General features: G+C 38.5%; 1 protein-coding gene across 1 annotated transcript; it reads left to right on the top strand.

Annotated features, from left to right (window-relative positions):
* The first annotated feature begins 1,607 nt into the window (after window positions 1-1,607).
* On the top strand, window positions 1,608-8,290 carry LOC135219815 (heat shock cognate 71 kDa protein-like). The gene is made up of 2 exons (XM_064256901.1): window positions 1,608-1,766; window positions 5,954-8,290. Exon 2 carries the CDS (start codon window positions 5,961-5,963, stop codon window positions 7,914-7,916), a length of 1,956 nt encoding a protein of 651 aa, XP_064112971.1. The 5' UTR covers window positions 1,608-1,766; window positions 5,954-5,960; the 3' UTR covers window positions 7,917-8,290.
* Window positions 8,291-15,622: the final 7,332 nt, after the last annotated feature.

Raw genomic sequence — 15,622 nt, 5'->3', positions numbered from 1 at the left:
GCTTCAGTAATTCAGGATATCTGCAACACAAAAAAAGACTGAGTACATTTATAATAGTCATCAATTTGAACATTTGTCTCATGTATTCGATGCTATTTCATTTCGCTCTATGTCCATAAATAAAGGTTTTCTCATAATTCTAAGAGTGAGTACATTTTTTTGAGACACCCTGTATTATTACTTTTGTTTATAATGCGTATGCAACGTGATTTTTCCCTATCAGAGTGTTAGGCCTGTTCCTAGATTCGTTTCCCCGAATTAAACAAATATACAATATCATACGCGCACCACTGGATTGTATTCCTTTAGGCGCCTCAAAATGGTCATGTAACATCAAATAACATTGGTTGGAAAACAAAACCGTAATGAAAAAACGCGCGCGTGAACACATACATATACACATTATGCATGAATGACTTTTACTTTAATATAATACGTAGTATAATCATAAAACTCCATTTGAGCGTTGCACTTCCTTCTGTGATCACGAGCACAAGAGGAATTGCCCGAAAATATATATATATGGTTGCAACGTTCAAATAAGTGTTTTATGGGCCTTTTATCTTCATACTTTATATACATACATACTTAGAAAAGTAAATGGACAAACAGCTATAACGTTTTAGGCAGAGTGTGTAGGTAACGTTGGCTTGGCAAGGGAGTTCTGGAATATTCGAAACGTTCCTGAATTCCCGAGCGAAGCTGAGCGTCGCCACCCCCGTCTCCGTCATGCCTGCTGGGTGGCCAGATCTATTGATTTTGTTTCTTCCTCCTTCCTTGTTGTGGAAGAACGCTTACAGTTCGCGTTTCATTAAAGGAAGCCATTGCTGAATCAAATAAAAACCATCTGTCTTGATACCCATCACCTTGAAAACATATTTGTGAATTGCTTTCTACAGTTGTTAGTGAAAGTTGGTTTAGCCACCACGGTCTAGCGAAGTTGAAATGGACTGCGTGATTATTGAAGAAGTCTTATCCGTCTAGTAAATTATTAGAACAAATTACCACATTTTTCCACATTCACGCACTGACTTATCTCAACTCCACATCAGATAACAATAACCTCTGGATGGTGATCTAAAATTCATTGTATTTTCTTTGTAGATAACTCGCGTATCTTTCATAATTACGGATTGTGCTTCATGGAGAAGTCTACTTTTTATTTGCATCATCCCAAGAGTTTTGTAGAATTTGCTTACAAGCTACTCGTTTGTATGTTAGTTGTCCGCATTTCAATAGTTCAGTATTGATAACGTAGTTTCAGAACCGTATTCTTTTCACTGATTTGTTTCATAAAGAATCCAATATTCAGGCATATTCATAAAACTCAACTTGGCACTTCTAAAACCTCCTGCGTTGAAATTGACCAATGAGAACCTCGTTTTATAGTGACGTAATGGGAAGCTCTGACGTCATGGCATGTCCGTGTCCTGAATGGCTAAATCTTATGACGTGAGAAATGGGTGCGTCTAATAGAAAACGACGAAGAAAACGAAGCTCGCAGATTCTTCTAGTAAAATCGACCTTGTGAACTTACAACCCCTCTTCACCCCCTGGCCATCCCTGGCATCATGTGGCATGGTGGAGGGGAGGCTTCGGTCACCAGTCCCGCCTCTCCTCCCTCCCCCCACCGTTGCTTCCTTCTCCTCGACCGGCGCCGCGCGGCCGCTCAACCGCTCAGTCACTCAAGCTCAGTGGTACGAGCAACAGCTAAAAGTTTAAGAACTCGCTTGGTCATCTAGTCTTTTTCCATCGTTCCAAAGTCGGTAAGTCAGTGAATACCTTATTAGTGTATAAGTTTTTTGTATGTTAATAGGTTTCAGTTTAAATATTATTGATACCATTCCCGTATGTAGATTATTTATAAATTTGGGTCATCTGGTTGACTGACTGCGACATGATCGACTTGCTCATGGTTTATGGTTGAATAAAAGTAGAAACCCGTGGAATTAGCCTGTGTATTATTGAACAGGTTATAGCACTGGAGTTTGTGATGGCTGGCTTTCTGGCTACTTGTAGTAATGCGTGGTGGGGAACGGAGCACAACCGGCTCCTGCGGTCCCGTAAGTTCTGGAATATTCCCGTCTTTATTGTGTTGGTTAGATTTACAATTTGCGGGGTTGTGAACGTAACATTCGTGTTAACGTATTATTGTGTACTTCCCATTTTGCTGACGAACCCACTATTAATAAGATTGAGTCAATTTAAGATTTCGAAATCGGGTCCGGTGTTGGTAATCTGAGACATACGTGTGGACTCGGTCTAGTCTCCATTGTCCCCCTAACCGTGTTATTCTATCCGGCAAGCCTCAGATTTGTTTTTATAACTTTAAAACTTGTGTGGAAATGGGACAATTTTGCTAATGAAACAAGCAGTCAGGTTGTTTTTTTTTTATTAACGTTGCGTCTCGCTCCAGTGGCTTAAGCTTCATACATCCCATTTTTGCTTTATCTACGCATGTGTATGCATTCATTGGCAGACTACAGAAGAGGATTAGCATGTATATACAGGACAACTTTACATTACATCACCAGTTAAAGATATTATGGTAGTGTGACGAGTGGTGGTTTTGATTCCTTCTTGTTTACTACATGTCTCAGCAGGCAGAATATAAGTTAAAAAAACTACTACGCGGGGAAAACTTGCTTCCCCGGCCTGTTTTTCGCCAGTCGCCAACCGGAACAGGTTGCCGCCTTTTTTTTTTTGTGGGGGGGGGGGGGGGAGACCGACGAAGCCTCTTCATCCCCAAGTTGATTGCACCGTACAGATACTAAATAAGCAAATGGTAATTCTAAGCTCTCATTCCGCAGTAAAGTAGACTATGGCATTTGACGATTTCCTACATTATTTTACTTACTGAACAAGAATTTAAAGTAATTTTTAATCAGACGACTTTAATTAACCCCCCTGCGGTCAGTACTAAACACTGCTAAATACATTGGACGCCCCAATCCCTAGTGGATGCATCTAGTACTAGTACTTAAAAGCTTATAGGCTTTATATTGACTGAGAAGGAACCTCGTGGGCATTATATAACTCGTAATTTTTTTTTTTTTTTTTTTTTTTTTTGCAGTCATGATTTAGGTAATATGTTCACACTGTTGCCACTCAATCGGGTTTTATTTAATAACTTTACCATAGCCTAGTCTTCCTTGAAAAGTTATCCTTAAAGAAATGGATTGTCATGAGTGTGTTCGCGCCATGTTTACTGCGATCTGTTTTATACGTTTTATGTTTGATTCAATTTATCACATTTTAATTCATTCATCATATTTTAACCTTGAGTAACCAGCTTGTCAAGTAGAACGGGAAAAGTTTCGCTTGACAATTTTTGTCTTGTTTTTGGGAAGATAGGCTAACTAGTGTTGCTCGGCAATAACTACTACTTTGTATGTATGCATAACATACATATATATATATATATACATACATACATACATACATACATACATACATACATACATACATACACATGTATATATTTTTGTGCCGTATTTCTAGATCTTCCACTAGGCCCTTAACTGGATGTGGTTACCAGTTTTGTGTAGTCTTTGTGGGAGTCTGGTAAATTTATTTAAACCTTCTAACGCAGTTTTCATAGTTGCTAAATCATAATCCTGCACTGTTGAAAATAACTGTAATTAGTGAATCTTGTCAATAAAGTCAGATAAGTGATAAGGCAAAGCATTTTGATTCATGATAGATTTGCATTAATAATTCTTGTGCAAAAATCTTGCTTTGTCTATCTATAGTGTTTTGTTCTTTACACACCAAGACTGTATCTAGTACAATTTTTCTCAATTGCTTTCCTTGATAAATAGGAGTGTTAGCCTAATGTGACTTCATCACATGAGACATCTTAGTTTAATGCAAACAGTTTTAGGGTAAACAACCTAGTGGACTAGCTGCGGCCACCTTAGCCATGGTTGGACCCACCTTCAGATAAAGTTCTTTTAACACGTCCTAACACTGGAGATGGGCACCAGTCACGAGTCTCATGTCTCGAGGCGTTGCTCCCACGACCTATGACTCTATGACTTGCGACTTGTGTTCATCTCCGGTTTTAGGACGTGTTAAAGTACATTTCTGAAGGTGGGTCCGAACATGGTTAGGGTGGCCTCAGGTAGTCCACAATATTGTTTGCCCTAGTTTAGGCCCAGTAGCTCAGGCTCTACCCATGTCATTCAGTTGTGTAGAACAGTGGTTGTTAGATATTGTCAACTAAATTTTGTTAAGTTTAAATTCATGGATTATACATAATTGCAATTGTATTTCTTTTATTGCATACATCTAATGATTTCCCAAGAATGTGTCAGTTCAATTTGCTGTTTATAAGAAATAGAAAACCCATAAATATCGTAGGATATTGGTTCAGAGTTGAAGTCTAGAGTATTTACCATGGGCGAGTTACCTTCAAGAAATAACGAGTGTCCCTCAATTTTGACAGACTGGTAGTTTTGACTATAAACTAGTAGTACCTTCTCTCTCTCTCTCATCTCTCTCTCTCTCTCTCTCCACTCTCGCTCTCTCCTCTCTCTCTCTCGTCTCTCTCACTCTCTCTCATCTCTCTCTCTCTCTCTGTATGTGTGTGTGTATATATATAATATATATATATATATAATATATATATATATATATACATACATATCCATACATCCATACATATATGTATATGCATTTGCTGAATCTGTTGTGCAAGTTAAGCACAGGCTAGAAATTACTTACTGTAAAGCTGTGGGTAATTTTAGATTTGCAAATATAGGCTCCACTCAAGTATTTTTATCATTCTGAGGGTGCTTATTACCCAAGAAACTGTTGGTTGGCTAAAGACATTACACTAAGATTATTTTTTAAACAATTCTGCAAACTTATACTCTTCTCTTCTCTCTCTCTCTCTCCTCTCTCTCTTCCTCCTCTCCTCTCTCTCTCTCTCTCTCTCTCTCTCGCTCTCTCTTCTCTTCTCTATATTATATATATATATATATATACACACACATACATAAATACACAATCACACGCACATAAATACATACATATGTGTACTATATGCATTTGCTGAATGTGTTGTGCAAGTTAAGCACAGGCTAGAAATTACTTACTGTAAAGCTGTGGGTAATTTTAGATTAGCAAATATAGGCTCCACTCGAGTATTTTTATCATTCTGTTTCTGATGGTGTTTATTACCCAAGAAACTGTTGGTTGAATAAAGACATTACACTAAGATTATTTTTTAAACAATTCTGCAAACTTATAAATTCTCTCTCTCTCTCTCTCTCTCTCTCTCTCTCTCTCTCTATTCTCTCTCTCTCTCTCTCGTCTCTCTCTCTCTGTATGTATGTATTATACACACATATACATACATATATGTATATGCATATGCATTTGCTGAATGTGTTGTGCAAGTTAAGCACAGGCTAGAAATTACTTACTGTAAAGCTGTGGGTAATTTTAGATTTGCAAATATAGGCTCCACTCAAGTATTTTTATCATTCTGAGGGTGCTTATTACCCAAGAAACTGTTGGTTGAATAAAGACATTACACTAAGATTATTTTTTAAACAATTCTGCAAACTTATAAACTCTCTCTCTCTCTCTCTCTCTCTCTCTCTCTCTCTCTCTCTCTCTCTCTCTCTCTCTCTCTCTCTCTCTCTCTCTCCTCCTTCCTTATGGCAAGATATGAGGCCTAAGTCAAACTATGCAGGGTGCAATGTGTATTTGTGGGTTACCCAAGGTGGTGTAGATATATACCTTTGTTCCCCTTACATGTTATTTGTTAGGTTTAAACAGTTTTCCAAATACTGGTACGGAAATGTACTTTATTCTTAAAGTGATAAACTTGCATGTTCCATGTAGTGTAAAGAAAATATTACCCAAGGTAGTGCTTAATTTGTGGTAATTAAATGAAAGTTTGCTAAATTGAGTAAGGCTTTACCAGTATATCTTTTATTTCCAGAAACATCATGGCGAAATCAGCTGCTGTTGGGATTGATTTGGGAACTACATATTCGTGTGTGGGAGTGTTCCAGCATGGCAAAGTGGAGATAATTGCCAATGACCAGGGCAACCGAACTACCCCTTCATATGTTGCCTTCACAGACACAGAGCGTCTTATTGGTGATGCTGCCAAGAATCAGGTGGCCATGAACCCTAACAACACTGTATTTGATGCCAAACGCCTCATTGGCCGAAAGTTTGACGATGGTGTAGTTCAGTCTGACATGAAGCATTGGCCTTTTACAGTCATAAATGATAATACAAAGCCAAAAATTCAAGTAGATTACAAAGGTGAAACAAAAGCTTTTTTCCCAGAAGAAATTTCATCAATGGTTCTAATAAAAATGAAAGAAACTGCAGAGGCATTCCTGGGCAGTACTGTGAAAGATGCCGTGGTCACAGTTCCTGCCTACTTCAATGATTCTCAGCGTCAAGCTACCAAAGATGCAGGAACAATCTCAGGTCTGAATGTTCTTCGGATCATTAATGAGCCAACTGCTGCTGCCATTGCTTATGGATTAGACAAGAAGGTTGGAGGAGAACGCAATGTTTTGATTTTTGATCTTGGTGGTGGCACTTTTGATGTGTCGATCTTAACCATTGAGGATGGAATTTTTGAGGTAAAATCCACAGCTGGTGATACTCACTTGGGTGGTGAAGATTTTGATAACAGAATGGTAAATCACTTCGTTCAAGAGTTCAAGCGAAAGTACAAAAAGGATCCCTCCGAGAACAAGCGTGCTCTTCGCCGTCTCCGTACTGCTTGTGAGCGTGCAAAGCGCACTCTGTCTGCCTCTGCTCAAGCAAGTATTGAAATTGATTCATTGTATGAGGGTGTTGATTTTTACACATCAGTTACTCGAGCAAGGTTTGAGGAGTTGTGTGGTGACTTGTTCCGTGGTACTCTTGAGCCTGTGGAGAAGTCCCTGAGAGATGCCAAAATGGACAAGGCCCAGATTCATGACATCGTTCTTGTTGGAGGATCCACTAGGATTCCCAAGATTCAGAAATTACTGCAAGATTTCTTCAATGGGAAAGAACTAAATAAATCTATAAATCCAGATGAAGCTGTAGCATATGGTGCTGCTGTACAGGCAGCTATTTTGTGTGGTGATAAATCTGAGGCTGTGCAAGATCTGCTTCTCTTGGATGTTACACCTTTGTCTCTTGGTATTGAAACTGCTGGAGGTGTTATGACAGCACTTATTAAGCGTAACACAACAATCCCAACCAAGCAGACTCAGACATTCACCACTTATTCAGACAATCAGCCTGGTGTGTTAATTCAAGTTTATGAAGGAGAGCGTGCAATGACAAAAGATAACAACCTGCTAGGTAAATTTGAACTGTCTGGTATTCCTCCAGCTCCACGAGGAGTGCCACAAATTGAAGTAACTTTTGATATTGATGCCAATGGTATTTTGAATGTATCTGCTGCAGACAAGTCAACTGGTAAGGAGAACAAAATCACAATCACAAATGACAAGGGTCGTCTCAGCAAAGAAGAAATTGAACGTATGGTTCAAGAAGCTGAAAAGTACAAAGCTGATGATGAGAAGCAACGTGATCGCATTGCAGCAAAGAATAGTTTGGAATCTTACTGCTTCAACATGAAATCCACAGTGGAAGATGACAAGTTTAAGGACAAGGTGCCAGAGGAGGATCGCAACAAGATAATGGAAGCTTGCAATGATGCCATCAAATGGCTGGATACTAACCAGCTGGGAGAGAAGGAAGAATATGAACATAAGTTGAAGGAAATTGAGCAAATCTGCAATCCCATCATTACAAAAATGTACCAAGCTGCTGGTGGTGCCCCTCCAGGTGGTATGCCAGGTGGCTTCCCAGGTGCACCAGGTGGCGGTGCTGCACCTGGTGGTGGTGGTGGTTCCTCTGGCCCAACCATTGAAGAAGTAGATTAAATTCTTTACCTTAATCCCTTTGGCTTATGCACCTTATAAAATTTTTTTTTTGTACCAGTGAATTGTATTTCTGAACATGCATATGTCTAATGTTGTGCCAAATTATTGAATGAGTTGATATGCATAATTTGTTTTAAAAGTCTTTCAGTTTTTATTTACACGTGTTTTCAATGTTTGTTAGGGTATGCAGATTTTCAGACTTCAAATTGTTTTTCATATTTTGGCTGTAGATAGCCTATATAAAGCCAGAGTACTTAGGTATTTATGATTTCACCAAAGAACTGTTATTGAGTTTTCAGAAAACTTGAAATTAATTTTTGTTCTCTCCCCAAAGATAGTAATTACTGTTTATTCAAATATAAATTTTATAGGAATCTTTGTTTTATTACCAGTCCAGTTGTAAGTTGGTGTTGTGTAGTCAGAATTGGTTATGGCATGAATTGGAATTCAAACTCATATTTTTATTATTATGCATAAGTGCATTTTCAGCTGTTGAACCTGTATGCAGTAAGCTAAACGCATTGTGGCAAATGACAATAACTGGATTATTTGTAGTTCAAGGGTGATGGTAATTAAAACTGCTACAGTTTACATATATTGTAATATTAATTTGAACTGGGTGGAATTTAGAAACGACAGAGCTTAAAGAAAATCTCGCTTATGTCCAATGGGAATATGTCTACATATTCAGCGCGGTGGGTTTCAATAAACCATGCGGTGAAGTTGTTGGGAACAGGTGATGGTAAAAGACAAAGAAAATGGTCTGGATGGATATAAACCCATTTTTAAACTTGAATACGGAATTTTGCTATTAAGGTATGAGGAGGCCTTGATAAAATATTTACAATGAAATGTCGAGAACACATCAAACTAAGAATGACACATTTCCTGGTCCATCCGAGGTGGTAAGTGTAGAGAATGGGTACTGTGTTCTCGGCCATCTATGAGGAAGTAGTGTCAATGAAAAAAGTTCTGATGTTGAATGTGTTTAAACTTGAGTAATATAATAAGATAGTTGTGGTAATTATAGAATAGTAGTTAGAACTTTTGTCACAGGTTAGTGAACAGCTGAAGGTTGTCAGTTGGGTCTGTCTCAAGTTTGACTCCCGGGAAAAGAGGCTGGAAGGTAATGATGAGCTCTGCATTTAAGACTCAGAGAATGCAAGATTAACCATGTTGATAATGACAGGAAAAGAAAATTTGTTTTAACGGGTGACTGGTCTTTGGTAAGGTTCCATTTGTAGCTGCTGGTTATGGATGTACAGGGTGAAGCGGTTTGGTTGCACTCGCTCATATGTTGAGACAAACTGCTTGCATTATTCCCCGTTCTGACATTATATTTATGTTGTTTAAATCTTGTTTCGAGATCCTTTCCACTTTGTCCCTCTTACAAAGGGATCTCATATTCAGTCACTGGTCAACAAGTTCTTAAAAATTACATTAACATGAAATGGTCTCAACAGCCCAGAGATGGCCATAAACTGATTACAGTATGGTAAAAATAGTGACACCCTGACGTCATTCAATTTATTTCTGTATAATCTCTTGTATTATTGCTTAGCCAAGTCTCCGTTAGCAGCCATATATCAAGATTGGTGTTATCATTTATAAGATTTCTGACTTGAGTTAGTAATATTTCCTATGGACTGAACACCTATGTTTTTTACATTGCACAAAAAAGCATATGCCTGTGTGCTAATTTCACTTGCTATCCTCTATATATTTTAATGACTACTAAAATACACGTACACTGTGTTTAGGTTTCAGGTTCTTCGGAACTTCCCTTCTAACTTCAACTAATTTTTTAAGTCGTTTTTTCCAAACATTGAGAGTTTGGAAATTAACTAGAGTGCCATCATCAAACTATATAATAATTATAGTAATAATGATTGTAGTCATACGCACACGTAAGAACTCCATATTCTGGGGATCATCAAAGGAAACCGGAATACATAATATACTTCTTAATTAACGCAGTTTTCGTATGCGGACACGTTGCAATGAAAGACATTGGGTAAGATCTGTACTTTTAATGAATTGTCAATACTTGAACTAACATTACAGAGTGATGAATGAACAACATGGCCACACGGCCCATACCAGAATTAAAATTCAAGAGAAGTGAACGTTTCAAAGTCTTCAGTGAAACCTTTCCAGCGTCCGTTAAAAATTCTTTTTCCCATGGGGACAAGATTTACCCGCAACTACACACGCCCAAAACATCTACACGAGAGCTGGAACAAACTATACGGTTATAACGTATCGTCGAACCCATTTCAGTTCAAATTTTTTCTCGAAAAGATCTTTATCGATGATGCTGGCGATGATCTTGTTACGTTCCGCCTCCGCCATCAATCTAGCGTCGTCGTTCCTATTCCTGAGAAGAATGGCTGAACGATACATGCGTTTCAAGGCGTAACGATCATCTCCGTTGTCTGCGTTATCAATCCCATTGTTCATATTCAGAATCATCTTCAGCACTTTCAATTCGTGGGCCCAGAACTGGTTGCCCTCACAGATGTAGAATCCATGCTTTGGAAAACGCCGATCTCGCGAGAAAGGGGCCTTTCTACTCAGGCTGTTGAAGGCGACAGTGAGGAACTGGCGATCTTCATGGTCTGTCAAATCGCGTTTGGTAGCGTCCCAGAGAAAGTCTGACAGCTCGTGCACATTATACCATGGCAAGTTCGTTAAGACGTCGTGAGTTAACAGCCAGTTTTCATACGGCATCTTAATTTGGAGATTTTTCCCAAGGTTATTCTCTGTGTAATCCTAGGATCTTACTGGTGTGAAAAATGAGCGAGTACTAGATACAATGTGGACAGAAGGGTACCACATCACCTCTTGGTAACAGTTACAACCACGGGCCAAAGGCATCATTAAGTCAAACAAGAGCTTGACTTGAAAGGTCGTTATTATTGGTGGGTCTTGTTTCATTGTGTGACAATTCTAAAAGAAGATAACAATACGGAAACGATTAGCTTAGTTTTGTCATTTTATTAGCAGATTGAGAACTGCGATTGCTGATTTCTTTATTTAGTGATTGAAGCCAATGGTAACACTTCTCATGTCGTTTTGTTTATTTACCTGTGATGCCTGGTCTCGAAAATACAATTTTCAGTCTTGAGTTTTAATTGATCTGCAGCTGGGGCTTTCAACCTTTTCCTCCCCAAGTACCCTTTTTGGTATTTGTCATGTCAGCAATTTACCCCTTCGCTTTGTATAACGTGGAAAATAAAACCCTCAGAAAAACTGTACAGAGGGAAGTATGCACATAACCAAAAATATTGTAAACGTAAAGAATTCCATGAAAAAAGAATTTTTTATCATTTACCTCTGGGTGTGCAGTAAGTTTTCGAGATTAAGGTACTGAGCTGCAATATATATATATATATATATATATATATATATATATATATATATATATATTATATATAAATTACATCAGCTGCTTAGGCAGTAAATGAAATGGCTAAAACGGTTTGTTGCTAAAACACATTGAAGCTGAAGGTCAGTCAGTATCTAACATTCATTCGAGCGCCATGGGGAGCGTGTACCCCCGGACAGACCCTTGGCGTCGGCGCGTACCCCAGGTTGAAAACCCCTGATCTACAGGAAACTTGTTATTATAACAACATAATACACTACCCCCTGGGCGGGTACCGCCATCACTGCACCTCATAACCAGAGGAATTTATTTCTGGTGATAGAAATTCATTTCTCGAAACAATGTGGTTCGGATCCCACAATAAGCTGTAGGTCCCGTTGCTAGGTAACCAATTGGTTTCTGGTCACGTAAAAATATCTAATCCTTCGGGCCAGCCGTAGGAGAGCTGTTAATCAGCTCGGTGGTCTGGTAAAACTAAGATATACTTAACTTAACTGCACCTCATGTGGTGCACTGTAGGCATTACTTAAAGGTTCTTTGCAGCGAGCCTTCGGGCCCTAGCTGCAACCCCTCTCTTTCCTTTACTCTACCTCCTTTCATATTCTCTTTCTTCCATCTTGCTTTCCACCCTCTCTTAACAATTGATTCACAGTGCAGCTGCTTTGAGGTTTTCCTCCTGTTACACCTTACAGACTTGACGCTCAACTTCCGTTTCAGCGCTGAATGCCCATATAGGTCCCAGTGCTTGGCCTGTGGCCTAAATTCCATAGTCAACATAATACACTCTCACACAACATATATATATATATATATATATATATATATATATATATATATATATATATATATATATGTGTGTGTGTGTGTGTGTGTGTGTGTATTTCCCATTGTAGATCTTGGTTCCAACATCACAGCGTACATAGTAGCTGTGGGAACCTTTCATAATTGCACAGTGAACAACAGCAATAATTATATTAAGTGGACTCGGATAGAGTGACCTTTGTACTTCCTTTGATCTTATGATTTCTCTTGTGACGGAGTTCTCACGGCAGCGGTGTCTTAAATTTAAGTCGCCTATTAAATTTCAAAATCATAAAGCTACATATTAGTATCAAGATGGCATCGAAACTAATTTCAAAAAGAGGAAACGTATGTCTTTATCATGCACGAAATATTATAATATTAGATATTTTCAGAAACTTAACTGGGGCCATATGAAGACCGACTGACAGCTGTAAAATGGTAGAAATTAAAACCTTTGGTTATTTGTTGCTATGTCTATTCGACTCGTTCATTCATCTCATGTATATAATGAATTAATATCGTATCGGTTAGTTAAGTGTTTTGATTACTAAAGCTACTGACAGTTTTCAGCGTTACACTTTATAAATATCGTAAAACAAAAGACAGTCACATGTATCAAGTTCTTATGTCAGCTGTGTCCCGTAGGGTGGTGTTATATATATAATATAATATATTATATATATATATATATATATAGATATATATATTTAACATTATAGTATAATATATATATATATTATCTATATATATTATATTATTATTTTATATTTATATATAGTGCCATCAGTGCACCTCACGTGGTGCACTGTAGGCATTATTTAAGGGTCATTGCTGTGTTTCTTCGTTCCTTAGCTGTAACCTTTCATTCCCTTTACTGTACTTCCGTTCATATTTTCTTTTTTCCGTCCACCCTCTCAAGCAGGTTTTCCTCGTGTTACACATTTCAAAACTTCTTACTGTCAATTTCCCTTTCAGCGCTGAATGACCTCTTAGGTCCCATCGCTTAGCCTTTAGCCTAAATTCCAATTTCTGTTCTTTATGTCTGCGATGAGAAAAGGTCATCTCTTCCGATGTCATTAAGGGATGCTAGAAATCTTGAGAGAAATAAATGTAGTGTGCTTGATGAGCAAATGGATCACAGAATAACAAATGCAAATGGCGATGCTGTACATATATTATAGCCCTGGGTTGGTGAAATGTTTTGAATAGGGAAGCTCCAAAGGAGTGGTTTTTTTTTTTTTTTTTTTTTTTTTGGGGGGGGGTTGGTGATTAGGAAAGCCTTTAAGGGTCTGGAAAAGGCGTTTTGCATCGAATTAAAGATCGGGAATTTTAGGATAGGATATTTATTATTTATTTTTTTTAGAATGAACACGTAAAAATAATGGGCATGTTAAACATTACAGAAAAATTTTAATTTTCGTTGGTGAAACAAGGCTCCATTTTACTGCAGAATTTAGCACCTGCTCCGAGTAAGCTGGAAGTCTGATCACGCATTCTTTTCCACGGGTTGGTTATTGGGGAGACTTAGTTATATGGACATAACTTAGCGGGGTGTAGCAAGTTGCAAGGTGTGATTTTGATTGAGAAGTGACATAGGTGACAGAAGAGAAGGACTAATAGAAAGGGTAAGTGGATTAAGCATTTATCAAGAATCATTTATGTGAGGAATTAGAAAACAAACGTTAGAGCGGCGATGCTGGGAGCTCAGAACTCGAAACGGCTTGTGATTGAATAGATAGGAGGCTAATGAGAGTGTACTTACTTAGTGGAGCTGAGGGTGGCGAAGTTTCCATAACAAGCGAAGTGCTTGAAATTGCTTATACATAGTACATACGTATAATGTATATATAAATATAATACATTTTATATGAGAGTTTTAACTTTCCGGTTTAGAGCACTTTTATACAAGACTAGTTGGGATCTTTATAAATGAAGTATAGTTAAGAACATGTTTATTGTACAGATTATAATTGCCATGGAAATAACATTTTAATAAAATGTTGATACGTCAATGATCTCAATACAAAAGAATAAAAGTTTAACAGGAGTTTGGTAGTTGAAATGCTAAACATAAAGACCAAATGGTCCGTAGTCTCAGTTTTAAAAAGTATGAAAATAGAACTAAAATCGAAGAAATGTTAAAACAGCATAAAAATGAGTGCGATGCCTAAAACTAGTAGGTACTCAACGTTTTTCTAAAACAGTTTTCATAAGCTTCAAGTCTCAATAACTCCAAGTAAGGCCAAAAAAGGACTCGAAAATATCTACGTTGAACACGCCTTTCATGCCGTAAATATCTACCAAAATGTCTGTGTTGGCGTCCCAGAATATGATTGTGGCCTCGGCCTCGCTTCTCGTTGGCAAAACGACCGAGGAATCGCTAGGGGGAATCCATCTCCGAAAGTTGCACATGGCGTCACTGAGCAGGTTTAGCCGAGGTTCCCAGAAACTTACGGCGTCGGTGATATACAGGGCATTTAGAGGAAAGCGAGTCTCCCTGGAAAAAGGCGCCGAGGTGTTCAGCGCCGCAAAGTTTTCCACCATTTGGTTGCGGTCTTCCAAGACGTTGAAATCCCGCATGCGGGAATCGCAGAGAAAGGCGACCAAGTCGTTCACGTTATACCACGTCATTTGCGCCAGGTAGTCCTCCCTGCTCCTCCATCTTAAATATGGCATATTTGGAATATTACTTTAAAAGGACCTTGTTGAAAGCACTGATTCAGACAGGAATTAGGCTCCGCAGTACCTCTTATGGTGTTGGACGGAGCACTTCCACGATTTTTGAGCGATGTTGTCGTCAAGCATATGCTTGAATATACCCCAGCCTTATATTCAAGTAAACTGGACACTGACTTCGTCTACAAAAGATAATTTACTCGGCAATATTTTGCATAGCACTACTAGTGGTTCGGTAGTTTGAAATGGAAATCCAGGAAAATGTGGTTTGACCATTCAGCGTGTCAATATAGCAGCCCTTGCTTGTTAGATGTTTCATGGCTATTGCGCTACCAGATCCGTAGAACCGAAACAGAGTAATATTTGATTAAGTTTACTGTAAAACAAAAATTAATTGTATTAACATAAATATTAGTTCGTATGCTTATGTATTCGTGGCCATTCCAGTTCATAAGGCTACATTAAGTTATAGTGTCAGAGTATCTGTTGTCATGACATATGCGTTGAAACACTGACCATGCCATGAACGTGGCATTTTGCTGTCTCTCTCTCTCTCTCTCTCAATGAGAAAATAAGCGCCTACTCTCGTTTACGTATAATTGTCTTATTCTCGTCCTGTTGCCGGGGCCCGTAAGGAAGTAAGGAGAAAGAGGATCTCGACATTGGTGGAGTTTATTGCCTCCCAGGCAGCTCTCTCTCTCTCTCTCTCTCTCTCTCTCTCTCTCTCTCTCTCTCCAGTTTGTGATGAATCATTCTGTACGGGCTAATCAATTTTGTGTCGGATCCGTGACTCATATGTTCTCAGCTACCGCCAAACTGCGGAATTATTTCCACGCTT

Source organism: Macrobrachium nipponense, chromosome 1, assembly GCF_015104395.2.
Source record: "Macrobrachium nipponense isolate FS-2020 chromosome 1, ASM1510439v2, whole genome shotgun sequence".
Lineage (NCBI taxonomy): Eukaryota > Metazoa > Arthropoda > Malacostraca > Decapoda > Palaemonidae > Macrobrachium > Macrobrachium nipponense.
Note: the sequence above shows the minus strand (reverse complement) of the source record. Positions and strands in the feature narration are given on the sequence as shown.